Here is a 23,194-nt window from a genome sequence, read left to right on the forward strand (position 1 = left end):
TATGCCTCCCCACCTTGGGGTGGTGACGTGATATTGACATCAAACAAGGATCACTCTGAATGTGGCTGTGCAGTTGGTGTCATCTCTGCTTTGGAAGGACAGTGGAAGTCCTACCCCCTGCTCTTATTGGAGAATCCCTTGGGATCCCCGCACCACCACCCCCCGCCCCATTTTTGAAATATTCTAGAAGGGGTAGGATTTCCTAATGTTCAGATGCATTGACCCTGAGTCCCCCAGGATTTTTGTGTCCCACCCAATGGCTAATCTGCTTTTCCTGGATTGTCGCGGTCCCGTGATCTCTCCCGGACAGTGGCCAGCGTCCTTCCGGAGAAGGCCTCTGAGCTGAGACCTCTTCGAGCGGCTCAGGTCGAGGATCCAGAACGAGAGCTCCGTACAGCGCCCCATTAGAGGCTAGGAGATGCCCACCCGTCCCAGGAGGCCGCTCGACAGATATCAGCTACTTCCGGACAAGCAATTGGCCTCGCCATGTTGATCCTTCTTGCATATTCAGTGACATTACTGCATATTCATGACCAAGGACGGCCCCAGTACTCCCCCTCTTCGGGAACCCACTTGGGAGGATCCGACCGGCCCCGCCTCCTTCATTACCGAATCTCAGAACAGACCATTTTCCAGCGTGGGGGGGTGATATTAATCAGAAACTTTGGCGGAAGATGAAACCACACGCCAACTAGAATAAAAGCGGCCTATATTTACCCTCGAATCTTCAAACCTTAAACTTCAGGGCGGGAGGTAGTAGCGAGGGGAGGCGGCGGGATAAAAAAATTTCCTTCCCCTTCGTCATTTCAAAAGGTGACCCAGCCAGGGAGCCGGGGAAGGAGGAACAACGACGCGAGCGCGCGCCCCGTGCACGCCGGCGCAGTCGACCCCGTAGCGCAAGGGAGGGCGGGAAAGGAAGGGGCGGGGGAATGCCAGGGCGAATCTATAAAGGGCGTCATCCGGCCAGCTCGCTCCTCAGAAGCGCCGAGAGCGCGGCCGGGACGGTTGGAGAAGAAGGCGGCTCCCGGAAGGGGGAGAGACAAACTGCCGTAACCTCTGCCGTTCAGGAGCCCGGTTACTTATTTATTCGTTACCCTTTTTCTTCTTCCTCCCCCAGAACCTTTTCCTTTCCCTTCCTCTTTTTATTTTCTTTTTGGGAGACGAAAAATCTCCGGAAAGGCGGAGGAGAGCTCCTTTCGCCCCTTTTCGTTTCCCCGCCTCCTTTCCTCCCCCACCTTTTCCTCCTCCGGCTTTTTCCTCCCAACTCGGGGAGGTCCTTCCCGGCGGCCGCCCCGACAGGGTCTGAGCGCCGAGGTGCAGGCGGCGCAGGCTTTTTGTAGTGAGGTTTGCGCCTGCGCAGCGCGCCTGCCTCCGCGATGCATGGGGGTGGCCCCCCCTCCGGGGACAGCGCATGCCCGCTGCGCACCATCAAGAGAGTGCAGTTCGGAGTTCTCAGTCCGGATGAACTGGTAAGCGGCTCTGCCCTCTCACTCCTCCTCCCGCCCGCCTGGCGGGCGGGGCTTGACGGCCGCCGCGGAAACTTGGCGCTTTTCCCTGCCCAAAGGAGGACAGACGGGGAGGATGGGTCAGCGGCGCCAAGGCAGTGCAGAGTCCAGCCTCGCGGCCAACGAGAATTAAACTTTCCTAGGGGGTCAGCAAGCTTAGCTCTGTGTCCGAGCTGGGGGCCGGGCCGCAGGAGGGGCTGGAGGGTGAGAAGGAGGGCGAGAAGGTTGATTGGCTCCACACCGCAGATACCGACGTTAAGAGATACCACACCAATCTTTTGGGTGAGAAGCCGAGCCCCAGATTTTTTCCCCTCTCCTCTACAGTTATTAACTGAGCACCTGCTACGTGATAGACGTGACAGACGGTGGGGATGCAGAGCTGAAAAAGACAAAGACCCTGCCTTCTAGAGCACTTTCTTTGGGAAGGGTCAGGGGAGACAGACAATAAACACGAATAAATGAATGAATAAGATAATTCAGTTAAGGGCAAGTGCCTTGCAGAAAGTGAAATGGTGTAATGCGATGGAGAGTGACCGAGGTGAGGCTGCTTTAGATGGGGTGGTGTCAGGGTATGGGAAGGCCTGTTTGAGGAGGTGACATTACTCGAATGATGAGAAGCAGCCAGTCTCCTAGACCATAGATTCTAGGTCAGTAGCTTTTCAGGCAGAGGAAAGAGCAAGTGCAAAGTGCCTGAACGAGGGAATAACTTGGTGTGCCCCGGGGGCTGAAAGGTGGCCAGGGTGGCTGGGGTGTAGTGGGTGAGAAAGAGAGTATTAAACCATTCTTGGAGAAGCATGAGGTGGGGCAGTCCAGGTGGGACATTATAAATCATGGTAAGGAATCTGGATTTCATTCTATTTTCAGTAGGAAGTCATTGGAGAATTATAAGCAGGAGAGTGATATCAAGTTTACATTTTAAAAAAATTACTGCTTTGATGGTCCTGTGAAGAACTGACTGGGGAGGAGAACTGAGAATGGAAGCAGGAAAGATGAGGGAGGACGGAGAGCTGTTGGCCCTTTGGACGCCTTTGTGGAGCAAACTGGAGGAAGCCAGTGGGCTGGAGAGAATGGAATTGAATGGCTCTGTTTGTGGATGGAGACAAGTTTGCTAGAGGAGGAGGCTCAGCTGTAGGAAAGTTATGTCAGGAGTTAGAACCTCCCGAACTCACACCACACCGAATAAATTCCAGATGGGGTTGAGGTTGAAATCTAAAAAACAAAACTGTAAAACACTTGAAAAATGCAGAAGGCTTTTGGGGGCTGATACCAGGGGCAGAAACCCTTAACCTTCTCTAACCCAAGTCTTGATTTTACTTCATAGCTGGTCAGTACCTGAAAGGATTAGTTTTTCTCTTTCTTGTTTCCTCAGTAGAATGTAAATTTCACGAGTGACTTTGTATTCACCTCTTTCTCCAGCATCTCAAATAGTGCCTGGCACATAATAGGCATGTACTAAAAGTTACTTGAATTAAATGAGTGAAGGAAATAATTGTACAGGTACATAAAGATACATGTAGAAGGATTTTTATTTCAACATTGTGTGAAATTATAAATCACCTAATTATTTATTAGTAAGGATTCTATTGAATAACTCAGGGTTTATTACAATAGAACAAGACCTTCCCAGTAGGTTAAACCCCCTGATCCCCTGTGCCCAAACTGCTGAGGCACCGCAGCAAACTCACAGGGGCCCAGTGAGAGATTTTAAATTTTTAAGAGAAGCACGGAAGCACAGCTGCGTTTGCCTGATGCCCTGGGAACTACTAGGTTGGGCAGTTCCCTTTCAGCATTAGGTGGCGCCAGAGCCCTTTTGATGACGTCATATCTTTGTGAAGCTGGGTTTTTAGCAATTGCTAAATACTGGGCAAAAATCAGTGTAGAGCAAGAGATAAGAGTGGTGCTGGGGTGTGGATAAGGCCAAGAAGAGTTAGAGAATACTTTATAAAGAGGGGACATTTGAACTGGGTCTTAAAAATGAATAGAAGTTTGCTGGAAAGGCGGGCATGGGAAGAAAAGGAATTTTGAGGAATCTCTTGTGGCTGGAGCATAAATGTTGAGGACGGGGGACCTTGGGTGTCTAACCTGTTATCACGTGGGCAGTGAGAACCAGTATTTGGATGAAGGATTGGGGGCTAAAGTAGTTGGTGTATAATTCAAAGTATAACTTATGGTAGAGGGTTAGTCCAGAACATTCCAGGACAGCCCCTCGTCCAGTCTCAGTGCCCAGAAGCAGAGGGAGTCCTTAGAAGGTGGCTGGCTTGGTAAGCATGAACTTGGAGCAGAGGGAAGTGAAATGCTTTGAGTGTTGTTCTCCTTAGGCCTCTCTAGTGACTCTTCTGGCTGCCAGATTCAGGTCTGCGCCTGCTCTTGCGTGTTTCATTCAAGGTGAGCAAACCCCGTCCTTGTGCTTCTCATCAGACACGATGCAGCTGATGGGGTTCCAGCTTTGTGAATTTAGTCACCACAGGCCTGTCTCCCTGAGATTTCATCAGGTCATCTTGATGAGGGTGGTGGAAGTTCAGAACCTCTTAGCCTTGCACCTGTAGACCATTTTGGTTTCTACCCAGCAGTGACTAATTAGATCCATTATGAGACGATTATTGGTTTGACTGTAAGGGAACAACCTTCTATCTCTTTTCAAGTTCTTTTTTTTTCTTTTTTTTTTTTTTTTTTCTTTTTATCGAGGTCTTTGAGGGCACTTCCCTGCAGTGGAGGGTCCTAAGGCAGTTTGGTTCAGTTTAACAAACAATTATTGAGAGCCATCGGGTCCAGGGTGATAGGGGAATGCTACCTGCCTGAGAGATGCTTATAATCTACGGGGAAGACAAACCCCAGTGGGTCATTTCATTGCATTATGAGATTTGCAGTGATGGAGGGATTATGGAAGCACAGAGTGGGGCTCACCAGTCTGGCTAGTGAGGCTGTGGAAAGGCTTCTTGGAAGAAGCAGTGCCTGAGCTGAGTCTTCAGATAGCAGTTTGTCTTGTGGGGAGGGCATCCCAAGCAGAGATACAAAGACCCCAAGTAGTGGAGCACATATGCTGGGTGATAGGGGGGCTGCTGGGGAGTCAGCTACTGATGTGGAGGAAGAAAGGAAGGTGGAAACGTCATAAAACTCTTTGTAAGCCATCCTGCTGAATTTGGATATCATTCTGAGAACAAGAGGGTATGAAGATTAGATTTCCAAATTAGAAAGAGCACCCTGATCATAGTATGGCTGGGTAGGAGAGAAGGGCTGGTGACCCATGGAACACTTGGATACATACTACAAAGGACAGGCCTGAGCTAGGGCAGTGGGCGTAGGGATGGAGAAAAGGGGCAAGATTTAAGAACTGTTTGTTCAGGAGGTAAAATAACCTGTACATGGGCTTCCCTGGTGGTGCAGTGGTTGGGGGTCCGCCTGCCGATGCAGCGGACACGGGTTCGTGCCCCGGTCCGGGAAGATCCCACATGCCGCGGAGCGGCTGGGCCCGTGAGCCATGGCCGCTGAGCCTGCGCGTCCGGAGCCTGTGCTGTGCAACGGGAGAGGCCACAACAGGCCCGCGTACCGCAAAAAATAACCTGTATTTGGTGAATGATTGGATAATAACAGCTGTCATATATTGAACACCTATTCCATCTTGGGTTTCAGCAGGTTAATTAAATCCTTAATGGTTATATAGATGATAAGTGATAGAGCTAGAATTGCAAATTAGAGGTCTCTGACTCCAGGCCATGCTTGTTCCACTGCTTTATGACCGTGGGTAAGGAAGGGTAAGTGTTGGTTTCTGACTTGAGTTCCACTACCTTAGATGGGGACTGAAGGAAAAGGAGAGATTTTTGTGGAGAAGGGAGTTTGCTTTTAGACATGTTGGATTTGATTTATCAGGGGGATATCTACAGGGGGTTCAGTAGGTGGTTCAGTATGTTAATCCGAAGTCCAGAAGAAAGGTGAGGCCTGGAGGGTAGAGATTTGTTGTGAGTAAATAGTGAGAATCATGGTATAGCATTTGGGTGTGATGAGAAGTGTGGATGCGCTAAAACCTTGGGGAGTGGCAGTGTTTAAGGAGCAGACCAAGGCACCCCTTCCCCTTTGGAGCCGTAAGTTTGTTTTCTCTGTCTGTGAGTCTGTTTTTGTTTTGTAAATAAGTTCATTTGTATCATGTTTTAGATTCCACATGTAAGTGATGTTATATGATACTTATCTTTGACTTCACTTAGTATCATAATCCCTAGGTTCATCCATGTTGCTGCAAATGGCATTATTTCGCTCTATTTTGTGGCTGAGTGGTATTCTGTTGTATATATGTACCACATCTCCTTTATCCATTCATCTGTCAATGGGCATTTAGGTTGCTTCCATGTCTTGGCTATTGTAAATAGTGCTGCTTCAAATCCTAGAGTTGAAGTAATTGTTTCTGCTGCAGTATAGTAGAATGGGATGAGCATGTGTTTGGGATCGCAGGGGGGTGGGTTTGACGTCTGCAGGCTCCTTGAGATTGAGGCCTTGGGCAGTCACTTTACACAGCCTCAGGTTTCTCATGTCTAAGAGACAGGAATTCACTCCTAGACGGTTAGTGGTTAGGGTAAGAGGAACAGGTACGTTTGGTACCTGGCATGAAGTTGACTCTCAAATAGAAGCTTTTATTAAATTCTTCTAAGGTCTTCCCTCTGGAAGTTTAGCGGACCAAAGCTTAACTAATTTTAAAGTTATTGGTTTTCAGTGTGTGAAAAGATGCCAAAGGTTTCCTTGAACAGCCTTTAGCTCAGAGCAGAAATCTCTTCTCCAAGTTGTACCTACTTCTGAGCCCGTCCTTCCCTCCCTTTCCTCCACTGAATTGGTCCCACTGAGTCCTGGCTCCACCTTGCCCAGGATTCCGGCCCTTGGCTCTGCCTCCATCTCTTGAGGCTCCAGGGTTCACTTCTGCTCCAGATAATTTTCAACAACCTCTGCTCTAGCGCCCCCCTCTCCTGTTCTGTCCTAAAATATCTGAACATGGAAGGGTTCAGGTTGACCCAGGCCCTTGAGAAGGAGGAGGTGACAAGGATGGGGGCAAAGAGTGCCTAACTTTAGGAGCATGTCTTGGGCAGAGCACTTGGGCTGTCATGATGAGGGTGCCTTACAGGGAGGTTCTGGCCTTGATTTCAGCTTTGGGAAAGAAACAAGGCATTGAATTTTTCCCTCTTGAAACAACTTTTATTTCTTTTGCTGTTAAATTCTGTAGATGACAGTGACCTAGAATTCAACCCAGTAGGATATCCAGGGTTCAAGTCCTAGAGGTAGGTGACGTGTACGGAGCCCAGAGTTGACCACACACTAGTCTGAGCGCCCCCTCCCGCTCAGACAGTGACTGGAACGAGCTTTTGACTTGCGATACTTGACTTTGGCATTTCCACAGTCAGATATCACACACACTGACCCCCATTTCCCTCGCTTCAGGCTAAACCTGCTTAGTTCTTCTGTAAGTAGTTTGGGGTTTTTAAACGCCTTAGTACAGAGCTCCTCAGCCACGAAGTCTGGAAACTAGGAATTCTATTTAGTTGTTATTGGCCTTTCTTTGCTGCAGAAACGAATGTCTGTGACAGAGGGCGGCATCAAATACCCAGAGACCACCGAGGGAGGCCGCCCCAAGCTTGGGGGGCTGATGGATCCGAGGCAGGGGGTGATTGAGAGGACTGGCCGCTGCCAAACCTGTGCAGGTGAGCGCTGGGGGCCGACACAGGACCCTAGAGGGAGGGAGAGGCTTGTCCTTACAGAAAGCCAGGACTGGGGGTGGACACCTGCAAACCTGGTCTCTGAGGTGAGTGCTGGGAGGAAAGTGTTGTATGTGTGTTCCCACAGGAAACATGACAGAGTGTCCTGGCCACTTTGGCCACATTGAGCTGGCCAAACCTGTGTTCCATGTCGGCTTCCTGGTCAAGACAATGAAAGTTTTGCGCTGCGTCTGCTTCTTCTGCTCCAAATTGCTTGTGGACTCTGTGAGTGGGAGATGGGCTCTGGCCTGGGGAAGGGGTTGCTGGGGGGTGGGCAGGGGAGCAGCCCCAACTGACCCCGCTCTGCTCTGTCCACAGAACAACCCAAAGATCAAGGACATTTTGGCTAAGTCCAAGGGGCAGCCCAAGAAGCGGCTTACACACGTCTATGACCTCTGCAAGGGCAAAAACATCTGCGAGGGCGGGGAGGAGATGGACAACAAGTTCGGTGTGGAGCAGCCTGAGGGCGATGAGGATTTGACCAAAGAAAAGGTAGCCGGGGCTGCCCAGACTCTTGGGAGGGGGTGAGGGCTGGTCCCAGAGGCCCGGAGGGAAGAAGATGGGGAGGCAGTGGAAGCAGCAGGAGCCCGAAGGTCACAAAAGAGCGGGAGGGGCGGCCCGGCCAGGTGTTGGGGGAGAAGGCCCGGCCTCTGCGCTCTGATGGCCCCTCTGCCTCCTTGGAAGGGCCACGGCGGCTGTGGGCGGTACCAGCCCCGGATCCGGCGCTCCGGCCTGGAGCTGTACGCAGAGTGGAAGCACGTCAACGAGGACTCTCAGGAGAAGAAGATCCTGCTGAGTCCTGAGCGGGTGCACGAGATCTTCAAACGCATCTCAGATGAGGAGTGCTTCGTCCTGGGCATGGAGCCTCGCTACGCCCGGCCCGAGTGGATGATTGTCACTGTGCTGCCTGTGCCCCCGCTCTCCGTGCGGCCTGCTGTTGTGATGCAGGGCTCTGCCCGCAACCAGGTCAGCGCCTGCAGGGCCCTGCCGCTCAGCTAGGCCAGGTGTCCGTGCGGAGGGAGGCCGGTGGCGGGGACGAAGGCATGCGAGGGTGACGGACGGGTCACCTGGGCCTGAAGGTACCCTGCTGCTTGCTGGCTATGTGAGCCCCTTAAGGAGGTTAGAGCTCACAAAGGTGCTTGTGGATCTGTGAACCGAGAGCCCAGAGCTGCCTCCCAGGGTGGTGTGAAGGGAGGGTGAGAGGCACCGCGTGCTGGCACATGCAGACTGAGCGCTCAGGGTTGGCTGGATTGTGATGCTTCTGACTTCCTGCCTCAGGATGACCTGACACACAAACTGGCCGACATCGTGAAGATCAACAATCAGCTTCGGCGCAACGAGCAGAACGGCGCGGCCGCGCATGTCATCGCTGAGGACGTGAAGCTCCTCCAGTTCCACGTGGCCACCATGGTGGACAACGAGCTGCCTGGCTTGCCTCGTGTGAGTGGACAGGCTCCCTGTGCCCTGCGCCTGGAGGAAAGGGGAGGGCGCCCGGCTGGGGGCCGGTGCTGACTGCGGGGGTGCCCCCCACCCTGCGTTTTCTCACAGGCCATGCAGAAGTCTGGGCGTCCCCTCAAGTCCCTGAAGCAGCGGTTGAAGGGCAAGGAAGGCCGTGTGCGCGGGAACCTGATGGGCAAGCGGGTGGACTTCTCGGCCCGCACTGTCATCACCCCCGACCCCAACCTCTCCATTGACCAGGTTGGCGTGCCTCGCTCCATTGCCGCCAATATGACCTTTGCGGAGATCGTCACCCCCTTCAACATTGACAGGTGTGCTCAGTTCAGAAGCCCTGCCTGGAGGGGTCGGGGAGGGTGGGGGGAATGGGCTCGGAGCAAGAAGGAGAGAGTGTTGAAGTTTATTATTATTATCATCATTATGTTTTTTTAACTTTATTTTTGGCTGTGTTGGGTCTTCATTGCCGCATGCAGGCTTTCTCTAGTTGGGACGAGCAGGGGCTTCTCTTCATTGCGGCGCGCGGGCTTCTCATTGCGGTGGCTCCTCTTGTTGCGGGAGCACGGGCTCTGGGTGTGCGGGCTTTCTCTAGTTGCAGCAGGCAGGCTCAGTAGTTGCGGTACGCGGGCCCTGGAGCACGCGGGCTTCAGTAGTTGTGGCACACGGGCTCTAGGGCACACGGGCTCAGTAGTTGTGGCGCACGGGCCTAGTTGCTTCGCGGCATGTGGGATCTTCCCAGACCAGGGATCAAACCCATGTCCCCTGCATTGGCAGGCGGATTCTTAACCACTGTACCACCAGGGAAGTCCCAAGTGTCGAAGTTTAGAAGTTTGGGTTGTCACTTGGGGCTTTGGGGTGAGGGTGGCAACAAGGGATTTTTGGGAAGCATTTTGTTCATTGCATCCCTTTCCTTCCTAGACTTCAGGAACTAGTGCGCAGGGGGAACAGCCAGTACCCAGGGGCCAAGTACATCATCCGGGACAACGGTGATCGCATTGACCTGCGTTTCCACCCCAAACCCAGTGACCTTCACCTGCAGACTGGCTATAAGGCATGTGTAATAGGCCAGGGCCTCTCTTACCTGAGCAGGAAGCTTTTTGGACTGGGGGCCAGCTGGAGTGGGCCGTCTGAGGCTGTCCTGTTCATTAGAATCCAAGCTTAAGAGACTCCTGCTGTCCTAGGCAAGCCTGTAGCTGCCAGCCCCTGGCATTCAAGGTGGGGGTCACGTAAACCCACGGGCAGCAAGAGGGACACAGGGCAGAAAGAGATGCGGGGGGAACAGAGCAGAAGGCTTCACGCTCAGAGTCTCTCGCGGTCTTCTTTCCCAGCTGAGTTCCCTGAGGTTTGGGGACTACGTCTTCGTTTTCTCTGCTAGCCTGGAATCTAGCCCAGGGCCTGGCCCAAAGCTGGTGGTTAATAAGCGTTTCAAGTGAAATAACACCACAGTGTCGTCTGTTTCAAAGCATCTTAGGTCTCCTATCACTTCATTCTTAGCATACCTCCTTCACTGAGGTTTTTCCCACACCTCACCTCCTTAGGTGGAACGGCACATGTGCGATGGGGACATTGTTATCTTCAACCGGCAGCCAACTTTGCACAAAATGTCCATGATGGGACATCGGGTTCGCATCCTGCCCTGGTCTACTTTTCGCTTGAATCTGAGGTCAGTCCGTCAGCTGGGGCTGGGCTGGGCTGGGCTGCTCCCTGGGTCTCACAGCGGCATCTTTCCAACTCACTTTCCTCTTTGACTACAGTGTGACAACTCCATACAATGCCGATTTTGATGGGGATGAGATGAACTTGCACCTGCCACAGTCCCTGGAGACGCGGGCTGAGATCCAGGAGCTCGCCATGGTGCCACGCATGATCGTCACCCCCCAGAGCAATCGCCCAGTTATGGGCATTGTGCAGGACACGCTGACCGCAGTGCGCAAATTCACCAAGAGGGACGTTTTCCTGGAGCGGGTGTGTGGTCCCTGGCTGGGGGAAACCTGGCCTGGGTGGGCAGGGGCCCAGCACAGCAAGGATGGGGGGAGGAGCAGTGACTTATGCCCTGACTTGCTCTGCACTGACCTGTATGTGAGACAGCAGAAGGAAAGGCAGTGAGCAAAGATCGAGGCCAAAAACGGTGTATGGCTTTAGCTCCCCATTTAATTCCTCAAAATGTCATGTAATTTTAGGTATCACCTGGAAAGTAAAGGCGAAGAGAGAAATAAGACTTTGTTGAAGTTCTGTTTATCTATTTCTTTTTTACTTTCTCTTTGTTTCCTAATTATTAAAAGTAATTTGTACTTACTGTTAAAAGAAAAAGCAATCCCAAAGTCTCATTATCACAGTTAAGTTTTTAGTAGAAGTTTGGAAAACACTTTTCTTGCCATCCCTTTGCCTTCAAAGTCTGGCTTTCCCCTTGGGGCAGTGAGACCTCCCCTGACATTCCCAAGAGGTGAGACCTCCAGTTCTGACTTCTTGTCTTTCTTGCTCTTTTTCTCTAGGGCGAGGTGATGAACCTCCTGATGTTCCTGTCCACGTGGGACGGCAAGGTCCCACAGCCAGCCATCCTGAAGCCCCGGCCCCTGTGGACAGGGAAGCAGATCTTCTCCCTCATCATACCCGGCCACATCAACTGTATCCGCACTCACAGCACCCATCCCGATGATGAGGATAGTGGTCCTTACAAGCACATCTCTCCTGGGGACACCAAGGTAGGGCCTGGCTTCTGGTTGTGTGGGGAAGGGCTTTGGACATGGAAGCCACAGCAGGGGCTGTGAATGGTGCTCTCTGCAGGTGGTGGTGGAGAACGGGGAGCTGATCATGGGCATCCTGTGTAAAAAGTCTTTGGGCACATCAGCTGGCTCCCTGGTCCACATCTCTTACCTAGAGATGGGTCATGACATCACCCGCCTCTTCTACTCCAACATTCAGACTGTCATTAACAACTGGCTCCTCATTGAGGGTAAGCCTAGGGGCTCTACCACATCCTCTGTAAATCCTGTGTCCATCTCACTTCTTACTGCTCTTCTTCCATCCCTTTCTCTTCCCCCCCTTGGATTTGGTGTCCCTCCATCTACTCTCTTGGCTGTGATTCCATCCCGTGTTTCTTGGGAGTCCAAAGAAGGTGTTGCTGATGCTTCTCTTTATTTCTAGGTCATACCATTGGCATTGGGGACTCCATTGCTGATTCTAAGACTTACCAAGACATTCAGAACACTATTAAGAAGGCCAAGCAGGATGTAATAGAGGTGAGAGGGAAGGCTGGGCAAAGACTGAATAAGAGGCTCTCAGTGGCTTTGAACTGAGGAGTGAAGGGGACATTGGGATTGGAGAGACGGGGACCAGAAGACACTGACGTCTCCCTGAGAACGCAGCCTGCTCCTGTGCACCCAGGTCATTGAGAAGGCGCATAACAACGAGCTGGAGCCCACCCCGGGGAACACTTTGCGGCAGACCTTTGAGAACCAGGTGAACCGCATTCTCAACGATGCCCGAGACAAGACTGGCTCCTCTGCCCAGAAATCCCTGTCTGAATACAACAACTTTAAGTCAATGGTGGTGTCCGGGGCTAAAGGTTCCAAGATCAACATCTCCCAGGTGGGGAGCCTTGTCTTTCCAGAACTGGGGCCACACTGAAGGTGGGGAGGAGGAGGGAAGGGGTGTGCTGCTGGGGGGGTTGGGGGAAAAGTATGGGAAACACTTATTCTCAAGGCAGAGGGAGTTGGATGCACCACACCTTTTCTGTTCCCCAGGTCATTGCTGTCGTCGGGCAGCAGAACGTGGAGGGCAAGCGGATCCCGTTTGGGTTCAAGCACCGGACTCTGCCTCACTTCATCAAAGATGACTATGGGCCTGAGAGCCGTGGCTTCGTGGAGAACTCCTACCTGGCCGGCCTCACGCCCACCGAGTTCTTCTTCCATGCCATGGGGGGTCGTGAGGGGCTCATCGACACAGCTGTCAAGACTGCTGAGACTGGTGAGGACTTTGGATCCAGGGCCCTTCCACGGGCTGGTCCCAGAGAGGACCGCAGGCAGAGAAGCCCCTGGGGAGTTTGAGCGGGGTTCTCAGGCTAAAGTCTTCTATCCCCAGAGAAGTAATTTTGACCTTTGTGGAAAGAATAGAGACTAAAGATCAAGAGTTAGGCAAATACTCTTGTTCTGGTTGCCATGCAGCATTCCATGATGCAGGGCTAGAGCCTCAGGGTCTCTGCTCCTGACCTGGCACATGGACGGTGTTTCCTAGGGGTCTCTGCTGGACCCTGGGTCCATCTGGTGGTGGGCATGGCTTTCATTGAGAGGCCTTGGGGATGAGAGGCTACTAGCTGGCTCTCTTGAGGACCAGAGTGGCCAGCAGGTCTTGTCCTGAGACAGGGAGGCTCCTCTTCTTGCTCTGGGTCCCTCAGTTGATTCCCTCCCCCTCAGGATACATCCAGCGGCGGCTGATCAAATCCATGGAGTCGGTGATGGTGAAGTATGACGCCACCGTGCGAAACTCCATCAATCAGGTGGTACAGCTGCGCTATGGTGAAGATGGCCTGGCGGGCGAGAGCGTTGAGTTCCAGAACCTGGCTACCCTCAAGCCTTCCAACAAGGCTTTCGAGAAGAAGTGAGAAGGCGGCAGGCGGGTGGTTCTTGCCCCTGGGCTCAGGGCCAGAGTGGTAGGGGTTCTCCTCCCCCCGCACGGTGAGATCACCTGGACCGTGTCTTGCAGTGGACCTTATACCGCCCTTTCCCCACCCATCTGGCAGCAGCTGCAAGATGGGAGAGGACGGATGGAGACCAGATTTGAGACCCGCCCCCACTTTGTACAGAGGGGTGAGCGTAAGCTCAGGTGCCATTGCACATCCTTGGGTCTGGATCTTATGGTTTCCCCACCCAGGATTATTCACAGCCCTGTTCCTGTGGGCTGCAGACCTCAGGAGCCTCACACTGTTCCTTGATCAGGGCCCTCCTGCCCCTTAACTCCACCCCTGTCACCTGCAGGTTCCGCTTTGATTATACCAATGAGAGGGCCCTGCGGCGCACCCTGCAGGAGGATGTGGTGAAGGACGTGCTGAGCAATGCACACATTCAGAACGAGCTGGAGCGAGAATTTGAGCGGATGCGTGAGGACAGGGAGGTGCTCAGGGTCATCTTCCCAACTGGTGACAGCAAGGTGTGTGTGGGTGGGAAGGGCTGGGCTGGAGAAGTGCTGGCCCTGCATGGCTGGCCCTGACTTGGGGTCCTGCCTTCTTCCCTCCTGCCTCAGGTTGTCCTCCCCTGTAACCTGCTGCGCATGATCTGGAACGCTCAGAAGATCTTCCACATCAACCCTCGCCTTCCCTCTGACCTGCACCCCATCAAGGTGGTAGAGGGTGAGTACCTGCTTCAGGACCACCAGGCCAGGCAGGCTCTGCTAGCAGCGTCCTGGTCTACAACCTCTTCATCCCTCGTTTGGCCCTTAGGTGTCAAGGAGCTGAGCAAGAAGCTGGTGATTGTGAATGGGGACGACCCACTGAGCCGGCAGGCCCAGGAGAACGCCACCCTGCTCTTCAACATCCACCTGCGGTCCACGCTGTGCTCCCGCCGCATGGCCGAGGAGTTTCGGCTCAGCGGAGAGGCCTTCGACTGGCTGCTCGGAGAGATCGAGTCCAAGTTCAACCAAGCCATTGTGAGTGTTGTACTCCTCACCCCAGCCTTGGTCCTCTCCTCTGATCTATTGATTTCTCTGGGCTCTGAGAACAGCCCACCTCTGCCCATAACTGCATAATAATAGATCTCATTCATTGAGACACTGCTGTGAACCAAGTCCTGTGTTGGAGGCTTTATACCTTTATTCCTTAGCAGTCCTAAGAAGACCCTAGTAGGGGGGAGGGGCTGTTAGTCCCATGTTGCAGAGACAAAAAGTGAACCTTGAAGAGGCAAACACATGAAAAGATGCTCAGTATCAGTAGCCGTCAGGGGAATGTAGTTCAAAACCACGATGAGATACCATTTCATGCTCCCTAGGGTGACTAGAAAAAAACAAGTGTTGGCGAGGATGTAGAGAAATTGGAGCTCTCATACACTGCTGCTGGGAATGTTGCAACTGCTTTGGAGAACAGTCTGGCCGTTTCTCAAAAGTTTAAACATAGAGTTACCATATGACCCAGCAATTTCACTCCTAGGAATATGCCCAAGAGAATGGGAAGCACACGTCCACACAAAAACCCATACACAGATGTTCGGAGCAGTATTTTTCATAATAGCCAAGCAGTGGAAACAACCGAAATGTTCATCCGTTGATGAAGGATGAACAAGATAAGGGAATATTATGCTGTGGTAAAAAGTAATGAGCTGTCAAACCATAAAAAGACAGTGATCAACTTTAAATAGTATTACTAAGTAAAGAAGCCAGTCTGAAAAGGCTACATACTGTATGATTCCAATTAAAAGATTAAATTTTGGGGACTTCCATGGCGGTCCAGTGGTTAAGACTTCGCACTTCACTGCAGGGGGTGTGGGTTCGATCCCTGGTCAGGAGCTAAGATCCTACATGCCTTGTGGCCAGAAAACCAAAATGTAAAACAAAAGCAATATTGTAACAAATTCAAAAAAGACTTTAAAAATGGTCCATGTCAAAAAAAAAATCTTTAAAAAAAAAAAAGGTTAAATTTTATGGTATGTGATTATATCTAAATTAAAATAATGCACTGCGGGGGACTTCGCTGGTGGCTCAGTTGTTAAGAATCCGGCTGCCAACGCAGGGGTCACGGGTGCGAGCTCTGGTGCAGGAAGATCCCACATGGCACAGAGCAACTAAGCCCGTGCGCCTAGAGCCCGTGCTCCGCAACGAGAGAAGCCACCGCAGTGAGAAGCCCGCGCACCGCAACGAAGAGTTGCCCCCGCTCACTGTAACTAGAGAAAGCCCACGTGCAGCAACAAAGACCCAACACAGCCAAAAATAAATAATTTTTAAAAATTTATAAAAAAAAAAAATGCATTGGGGAGCTTCCCACTTAGAAGACTATCATCAAATGAATATTTACCCTGTGACTCTAGCACACAGCACTTGTAGAAATGTGGGGTTTAGATGACATAGTCCCTATTCCTGGGTGTGCAGCACATCTGGGGCTGAATGGCGGGTGTAAATTGAAATGCCATCTGAGGAAGGGGATGATCAAATAAGACTGATTTGTTTAAATCTCTGCCTTTTCTAAACACCTCTGCCCAGCCCTGACATGTCTCACTCTCACTCCCCAGTGGGGAGGGATTTGCTCTTCTGAGGCCAGCTCTTCTTACTCCCCAGGCCCATCCTGGGGAAATGGTGGGAGCTCTGGCTGCACAGTCCCTTGGAGAACCTGCCACCCAGATGACTCTGAACACCTTCCACTATGCTGGTGTGTCCGCCAAGAATGTGACACTGGGTGTGCCCCGACTTAAGGAGCTCATCAACATTTCCAAGAAGCCAAAGACCCCCTCACTTACTGTCTTCCTGCTGGGCCAGTCTGCTCGAGATGCTGAGAGAGCCAAGGTGCGGCTTAGGGTAACGGGCTTCCTGGCAGGAGGAGGAGGGGACTCCTTCCCTTAAGTAAAGGGTTTGACAGTCCCTCTGCAGGTGGCTTTGAAGAGGCCTTTGGAGCCACCCAAATGCCTGTCACGAATCCCTTTTTTTCCCCAGGATATTCTGTGCCGCCTGGAACATACAACGCTGAGGAAGGTGACTGCCAACACGGCCATCTACTATGACCCCAACCCCCAGAGCACGGTGGTGGCAGAGGATCAGGAGTGGGTGAATGTCTACTATGAGATGCCTGACTTTGATGTGGCCCGAATCTCCCCCTGGCTTTTGCGGGTGGAGCTGGACCGGAAGCACATGACTGATCGGAAGCTGACCATGGAGCAGATTGCCGAGAAGATCAATGCTGGTGAGGCTGGGGGTCCTGCCTAGGCCCCTGCCCGCCCTGTCCTGTCCCTGTGCTCGTCCCAGACAAGGCGCCCACACCCACCACCTTCCACTCACTGGTTCTGCTCCTCCAGGACACCCCTTCTCCATGTCCCATCTGCACTGCTTTTTCCTTCTCATTGTTTCCCCTCCCTCTTTCTAGAAAGGCTCTGTGGGAAGGAGGGGAAAGCCAAAAGAGAGCCCATATGGGGAGAGCTGCGGACGAGCCGTGAGCAGAAGCAGTCCTGCAGCTGCAGTTCTCATTTTCCCAGGTTTCGGTGATGACTTGAACTGCATCTTTAACGATGATAATGCAGAGAAGCTGGTGCTCCGTATCCGCATCATGAACAGTGATGAAAACAAGATGCAAGAGGTAAACGGGACCCAAGCAGAAATTTATACGTCAGACATAAAAAGCCGATAAATCTGGTTCCTGACCAAAGACATTAAAATGAAAGCAGCATTGAGTGTCAGTCACACCACCTAAAGTAGAGATGGGGGGAGGGTGGGTAGCAACGATCTGTAAGAAACGTGAACAGCAGCCATATAGATAAAACAGGCGGTGTTGGGGAATTCTCTGGCCGTCCACTGGTTAGGATTCCGCGCTTTCACTGCCTAAGGTGTAGGTTCAATCCCTGGTCGCGGAACTAAGATCCAGCAAGCTGCGGGGTGCGGCCAAAAAAAAAAGCCCCAAAACAGAGGGTGTTGATTTGGTGGTGTCCCCATAGCCCGGTCACTTGGCTCTCTCCTCCCTGCGGCTCCTGTGTGAGGGCAGGTCGGACAGTAGGAATTGCTGTGTCCTAGGGAAAGTGGTGTGACAGCGGGTGAAACAAGACCCAGGAACATGTTTGACCAGTGATTTCACTCCTGGGCACGGCTCCTAAAAAATTGTTCAGCAGATGTGGATACCTTAATAATACAAACTCAGAACTTACTATTGAACTGGGGGAGAGTAAATAAGAATGTGTGGATACGCGTCCATTAGACATCACACGTCAAGGCGTTAGTGGGCGGGCGAATGCTCGGTGAGTGCCAGGACGAGAGCAGAGGTGCTGTGCGCTTTGTTACAGCCCTTGGAGCACGCACAAGAGTGGGAATCGTGTTAAGGTGGTGGAGTGCAGTTGCCTTTTCTGAGGGTTTTTTTTTAAAATACCATCGTAAAAACACGATAGAAAGTAACCTCACTGGAACTGAAGAGAGCAGGTCTGGGCCACACCTGGCTCTCCAGGTCAGGCTGTGGTTTGGGGTGAGGGCGGGGACAGACCTGAGAATCCTAGGAGGGCTGACTCGCTCTTGTTGCAGGAAGAAGAGGTGGTGGACAAGATGGATGACGACGTCTTCCTGCGCTGCATCGAGTCCAACATGCTGACAGATATGACCCTGCAGGGCATCGAGCAGATCAGCAAGGTCAGCCGTTCCGTCCCTGCAGCCCATCCAGCCCCTCTTCCCTCCCTTCCCATCCCCACCCGTCCAGCCTGAGCTCGCTCTGCCCCCCCCGCAGGTGTACATGCACTTGCCGCAGACGGACAACAAGAAGAAGATCATCATCACAGAGGACGGGGAGTTCAAGGCCTTGCAGGAGTGGATCCTGGAGACGGATGGCGTGAGCCTCATGCGGGTGCTGAGCGAGAAGGACGTGGACCCTGTGCGCACCACGTCCAATGACATCGTGGAGATCTTCACGGTGAGCCCCTCAGAGCCTTCTTCCCTGGTCCCTCTGGCTCAAGGCCCCCTCCGTAGGTCTCAGGCAGTGGTTGGGGTCCGTGCTCTCCCCTCAAGAGAGGGGTTGGTCAGGTGGTTTTATGCCTGAATCCACTTTTGCGTCTGGGCTTCACTGACTCCTGACTGTCCCTCTGTGGATCTGGGTGGTGGTGGCAGCAGGAGGAGAGCAGTTACTCGGTCTTGACCCTTCCCCACCCTTGACCCCCCACCCACACCCCTGCAATCCCCATGCCAGGTGCTGGGCATAGAAGCCGTGCGGAAGGCCCTGGAGCGGGAGCTGTACCACGTCATCTCCTTCGATGGTTCCTACGTCAATTACCGGCACTTGGCTCTCCTGTGTGATACCATGACCTGTCGTGGCCACTTGATGGCCATCACCCGACACGGAGTCAACCGCCAGGATACCGGACCTCTCATGAAGTGCTCCTTTGAGGAAACGGTAATGGCAGAAGTTCTGAGCGGGTGGAAGGAGAGAGAGCAGGGAGGAGGGATTGCTGTGGGAAGAGGGCATCCTCCACTGTGTGTGATGGGCCTCGGTGCGGTTCCATGGCTGGGTGGGTGGCTGTAACAGTGGTGGGACATGGGGGGGCGGGGTCTGACGGCACGCCCCCTCTTCTGAGGTTTAGGTGGATGTGCTTATGGAAGCAGCTGCACATGGAGAGAGTGACCCCATGAAGGGGGTGTCTGAGAACATCATGCTGGGCCAGCTGGCTCCAGCCGGCACTGGCTGTTTTGACCTCCTGCTCGATGCAGAGAAGTGCAAGTATGGCATGGAGATCCCCACCAACATCCCCGGCTTGGGGGCTGCCGGACGTGAGTACGAGGGGCTACGAGGAGGAGGTGGGGCAGTGGGGAGGAGGCTGCACGTGGGCGCGGCGGCCAGTCCCGGGGCTGTTCGTTGTGGGTCACTGTGCGCCTCTCTGCAGCCACCGGCATGTTCTTCGGCTCGGCCCCCAGTCCCATGGGAGGAATTTCTCCAGCCATGACACCCTGGAACCAGGGCGCAACCCCAGCCTACGGTGCCTGGTCCCCCAGTGTTGGTGAGTAGCCAGCCGGGAAGACAGCCCTCTGCGTGGTTCAGAGGGCGGGTGGGCTGGGCTCATGAGGGGTCCCCATGTGGAGATGCTGGGGGCTCTGGGAGTGTGTTGGGCTCCAGCTCTGGTTTTAACTAACGTTTCTCTCATTTCGCAGGGAGCGGGATGACCCCGGGGGCAGCAGGCTTCTCTCCCAGTGCTGCTTCAGATGCCAGTGGCTTCAGCCCTGGTTACTCCCCGGCCTGGTCTCCCACGCCGGGTTCCCCAGGCTCCCCTGGCCCCTCAAGCCCGTATATTCCCTCACCAGGTGAGTTGTCCTTGTCTGTCAAGGCCAAGTTCATTTCCTCCTTGATCTTCCTTCTGGGTGAGTCTCTCCATCGCTTAATGCCTTTCTGCTTCCCTCCCACAGGGGGTGCCATGTCTCCCAGCTACTCCCCGACGTCGCCTGCCTACGAGCCCCGCTCCCCTGGGGGCTACACGCCCCAGAGTCCCTCTTACTCCCCCACTTCACCCTCCTACTCCCCTACGTCTCCATCCTATTCTCCAACCAGCCCCAACTACAGCCCCACGTCGCCCAGCTACTCCCCGACCTCGCCCAGCTACTCCCCGACCTCACCCAGCTACTCCCCGACCTCACCCAGCTACTCCCCGACCTCGCCTAGCTACTCCCCGACCTCACCCAGCTACTCGCCCACTTCCCCAAGCTACTCGCCCACATCACCCAGTTACTCGCCAACCTCTCCCAGCTATTCGCCCACCTCTCCCAGTTACTCGCCAACTTCACCCAGCTACTCGCCCACCTCACCTAGCTACTCTCCGACATCTCCAAGCTATTCACCGACGTCACCAAGCTACTCACCAACTTCCCCAAGTTACTCACCCACCAGCCCTAACTATTCTCCAACCAGTCCCAATTACACACCGACGTCACCCAGCTATAGCCCAACATCCCCCAGCTACTCACCTACTAGTCCCAACTACACACCAACGAGCCCCAACTACAGCCCAACCTCTCCAAGCTACTCTCCGACCTCACCCAGCTACTCCCCGACCTCACCAAGCTACTCCCCTTCGAGTCCACGATACACACCACAGTCTCCCACCTATACCCCGAGCTCACCCAGCTACAGCCCCAGCTCGCCCAGCTACAGCCCGACTTCACCGAAGTACACCCCAACCAGTCCTTCCTACAGCCCCAGCTCACCGGAGTACACCCCGACCTCTCCCAAGTACTCACCTACCAGCCCGAAATATTCGCCCACCTCCCCCAAGTACTCTCCGACCAGCCCCACCTACTCGCCCACCACTCCAAAATACTCGCCGACGTCTCCTACTTACTCACCAACCTCTCCGGTCTACACCCCAACCTCCCCCAAGTACTCACCCACCAGCCCCACCTACTCGCCCACCTCCCCCAAGTACTCACCCACCAGCCCCACCTACTCGCCCACTTCCCCCAAAGGCTCGACCTACTCGCCCACCTCCCCTGGCTACTCGCCCACCAGCCCCACCTATAGCCTCACCAGCCCAGCCATCAGTCCCGATGACAGTGATGAGGAGAACTGAGGGTGCGCAGTGCGCAGTGGCAGCCGGCTAGGGGAAGAGCGGCTTCAGGGTGTTGTGCAGTCCTCCCTCCCCTGAGGGGCGCGGGCCCCGGTCCAGCTCCCTTGTACATAGCTCCTTGTGACAAAGTTCCCTGTTGAGGTTCTGGTCCCATTTCTGCCGGGGCTTTTGTCTTGTTCTCCACTTGTGCCGTCTCAGAACCCACTCACCTGCAGTGGTGTTCTCCTTCTCGCCCTACCTACCCGAGGCCTGTCCCCAAATCCAGGATCCTCCTTGCCTATGGCTTGATTCGGGAGGTAAAGGGTATTTTAACTTTTGGGGGGTAGTTCCTGCTCTGGGTCGTCACATCTGATTCTCCGGAAGAACAAAGTGAAAGCTGCCTTTTGTTTGTTACTTTTTGAATTTGAAATAAAGTTTACTAATTTTGACCAGAAGAGTGGTTGTTGAGTGCTTTATTAGGAGGCAAGAATACCCAGGCCCCTACTCCCTGCCTGGGCTGCTGTTCCATTTGTCATGTTTTAGCTGATCCCTGCTAATGGGGCAGGGGCAGGGGCAGGAAAACGAGCACAGACAGTACATTCACGGAACAAACGCCTACTTCGTGCCAGGCTTTGCTCTGTCCCGGCTTTGTGGTTGAACAGATAGATACAGGCCTTGTCCTGCATTAAAGCAATATTGACATAACATCTTTTTTAACCAATTTTACTGATTATCATAATATGTAATTTAGAAAAGTACAGAAAGGTACAGTACAGAAGCAGGAAAATTATTGCCCTTAACACCACCACCAGGAGGCATGTTTTCTTTGGGTATTTTTCCTACCTGTTTCTCAGGTCACTTCTAATCAGTCTTTGTTTTGGCCTCAAACCAACAATGAGAAGATTATGGTTACTAGGATATGTTTTAAAGCTGAAGTTAAAGAACTTGGTGATAATTTGCTATTTTCAGTTGGCCATTTCATATTTTGTTCCATTAGTTCCTTTTTTTTTAAAATTTTGGCCACGTGGCTTGCAGGATCTCGGTTCCCTGACCAAGGATTGAACCCAGGCCCATGGCAGTGAAAGCCCAGAATCCTAACCACTAGGCCACCAGGGAATTCCCTGAAATATTTCAAAGGATAGTTTAGAAAGTAACATGGGGACTTCCCTGGTCATCCAGTGGGTAAGACTCTGTGCTCCCAATGCAGCGGGCCCAGGTTCAATCCCTGGTCAGGGAACTAGATCCTACAAGCATGCTGTGCAACTAAGAGTTCGCATGCTGCAACTAAGAAGCCTGCATGCCACAACTAAGAAGTCCGCATGCTGCAACTAAAAGATCCCACATGCCACGTGCTGCAACTAAGACCCAGCACGGCCAAAAGAAATAAAAATAAATATGAAAAAAAAGAAGAAACATGGCCAAGATCTATTAATTTATCACTAAGATTATAAGTGGTAGATACCATTTTGCAGTATTTAATCCAGATCTTAAATTGTTTTGAAAGAGATGACTTGTTTTTATAAAAGGGTATTAGAAAAGATCCAAGCACGGTAGAAAAAAGTATAACATCTTCCCAATCCCCTGAATTAACTGTTGGCAATTGGTGAACATAATTCCAGACAGCTCTTTCACCGTATAGAATGATAGAAGGATAGATAGAAAGAAATGGCTTTTTTCCTTGTGATGAGAACTCAGGATTTACTTTTTTTAAGTTTTTTTTTTTTTTTTAGTATTTATTTGGTTGCATTGGGTCTTAGTTGTGGCAGGCGGGCTCCTTAGTTGTGGTATGTGAACTCTTAGTTGTGGCACGCACGAGGGATCTAGTTCCCCGACCAGGGATCGAACTCGGGGCCCCCTGCATAGGGAGTGCTGAGCCTTAACCACTGCGCCATCAGGGGAGTCCCAGGATTTACTCTTTCAACAACTTCCCAATATACTGTACAGCAGTGTTAACTATAGTCGTCATGTTGTACATGACATCCCCAGTACTTATATTTATCTAACAACTGAAAGTTTGTACCTTTTGACCACCTTCATCTAATTCCTCCACCCCATGCCCCACCCCCATAACCACAAATCTGATTTCCTTTTGTATGAGTTTAGTTTGTGTTCTATTTGTTTTAGATTCCACATGTGACATTATATAGTAGTAGTAGTATTTTTTGTCTGCACCATGCAGCATGAGGGATCCTAGTTCCCTGACCAGGGGGTTGAACCTGAGCCCCCCACAGTGGAAGCATGGAGTCCCAACAACTGGACCCCCAGGGAAGTCCCTGTATAATGTTTCTTTTTTCTCTGTTTGACTTATTTCATT

General features: G+C 52.5%; 1 protein-coding gene across 7 annotated transcripts; it reads left to right on the forward strand.

Moving 5' to 3' along the window:
- Positions 1–969: 969 nt before the first annotated feature.
- POLR2A (RNA polymerase II subunit A) lies at positions 970–21,335 on the forward strand. 7 transcript variants are annotated; one of them, XM_033422986.2, is made up of 31 exons: positions 970–1,469; positions 1,830–2,043; positions 6,709–6,763; positions 7,051–7,183; positions 7,326–7,462; positions 7,556–7,729; positions 7,922–8,203; positions 8,516–8,677; positions 8,786–9,006; positions 9,608–9,740; positions 10,228–10,352; positions 10,444–10,654; positions 11,182–11,391; positions 11,474–11,642; positions 11,834–11,928; positions 12,074–12,277; positions 12,433–12,655; positions 13,102–13,285; positions 13,663–13,834; positions 13,928–14,033; positions 14,124–14,329; positions 15,947–16,171; positions 16,319–16,565; positions 16,855–16,955; positions 17,885–17,989; positions 18,084–18,266; positions 18,540–18,743; positions 18,931–19,117; positions 19,231–19,344; positions 19,496–19,645; positions 19,748–21,335. In XM_033422986.2, the coding sequence occupies exons 4-31, from the start codon at positions 7,057–7,059 to the stop codon at positions 20,902–20,904; spliced, it is 5,814 nt and encodes a 1,937-aa protein (XP_033278877.1). In that variant the 5' UTR covers positions 970–1,469; positions 1,830–2,043; positions 6,709–6,763; positions 7,051–7,056; the 3' UTR covers positions 20,905–21,335. The 7 variants fall into 7 exon arrangements, with proteins under 7 accessions (XP_033278877.1, XP_033278876.1, XP_033278879.1 ...); XM_033422985.2 differs by lacking the exon at positions 6,709–6,763; XM_033422988.2 differs by lacking the exon at positions 1,830–2,043.
- Positions 21,336–23,194: the final 1,859 nt, after the last annotated feature.

Source organism: Orcinus orca, chromosome 19 (genome assembly GCF_937001465.1).
Source record: "Orcinus orca chromosome 19, mOrcOrc1.1, whole genome shotgun sequence".
Classification (NCBI taxonomy): domain Eukaryota; kingdom Metazoa; phylum Chordata; class Mammalia; order Artiodactyla; family Delphinidae; genus Orcinus; species Orcinus orca.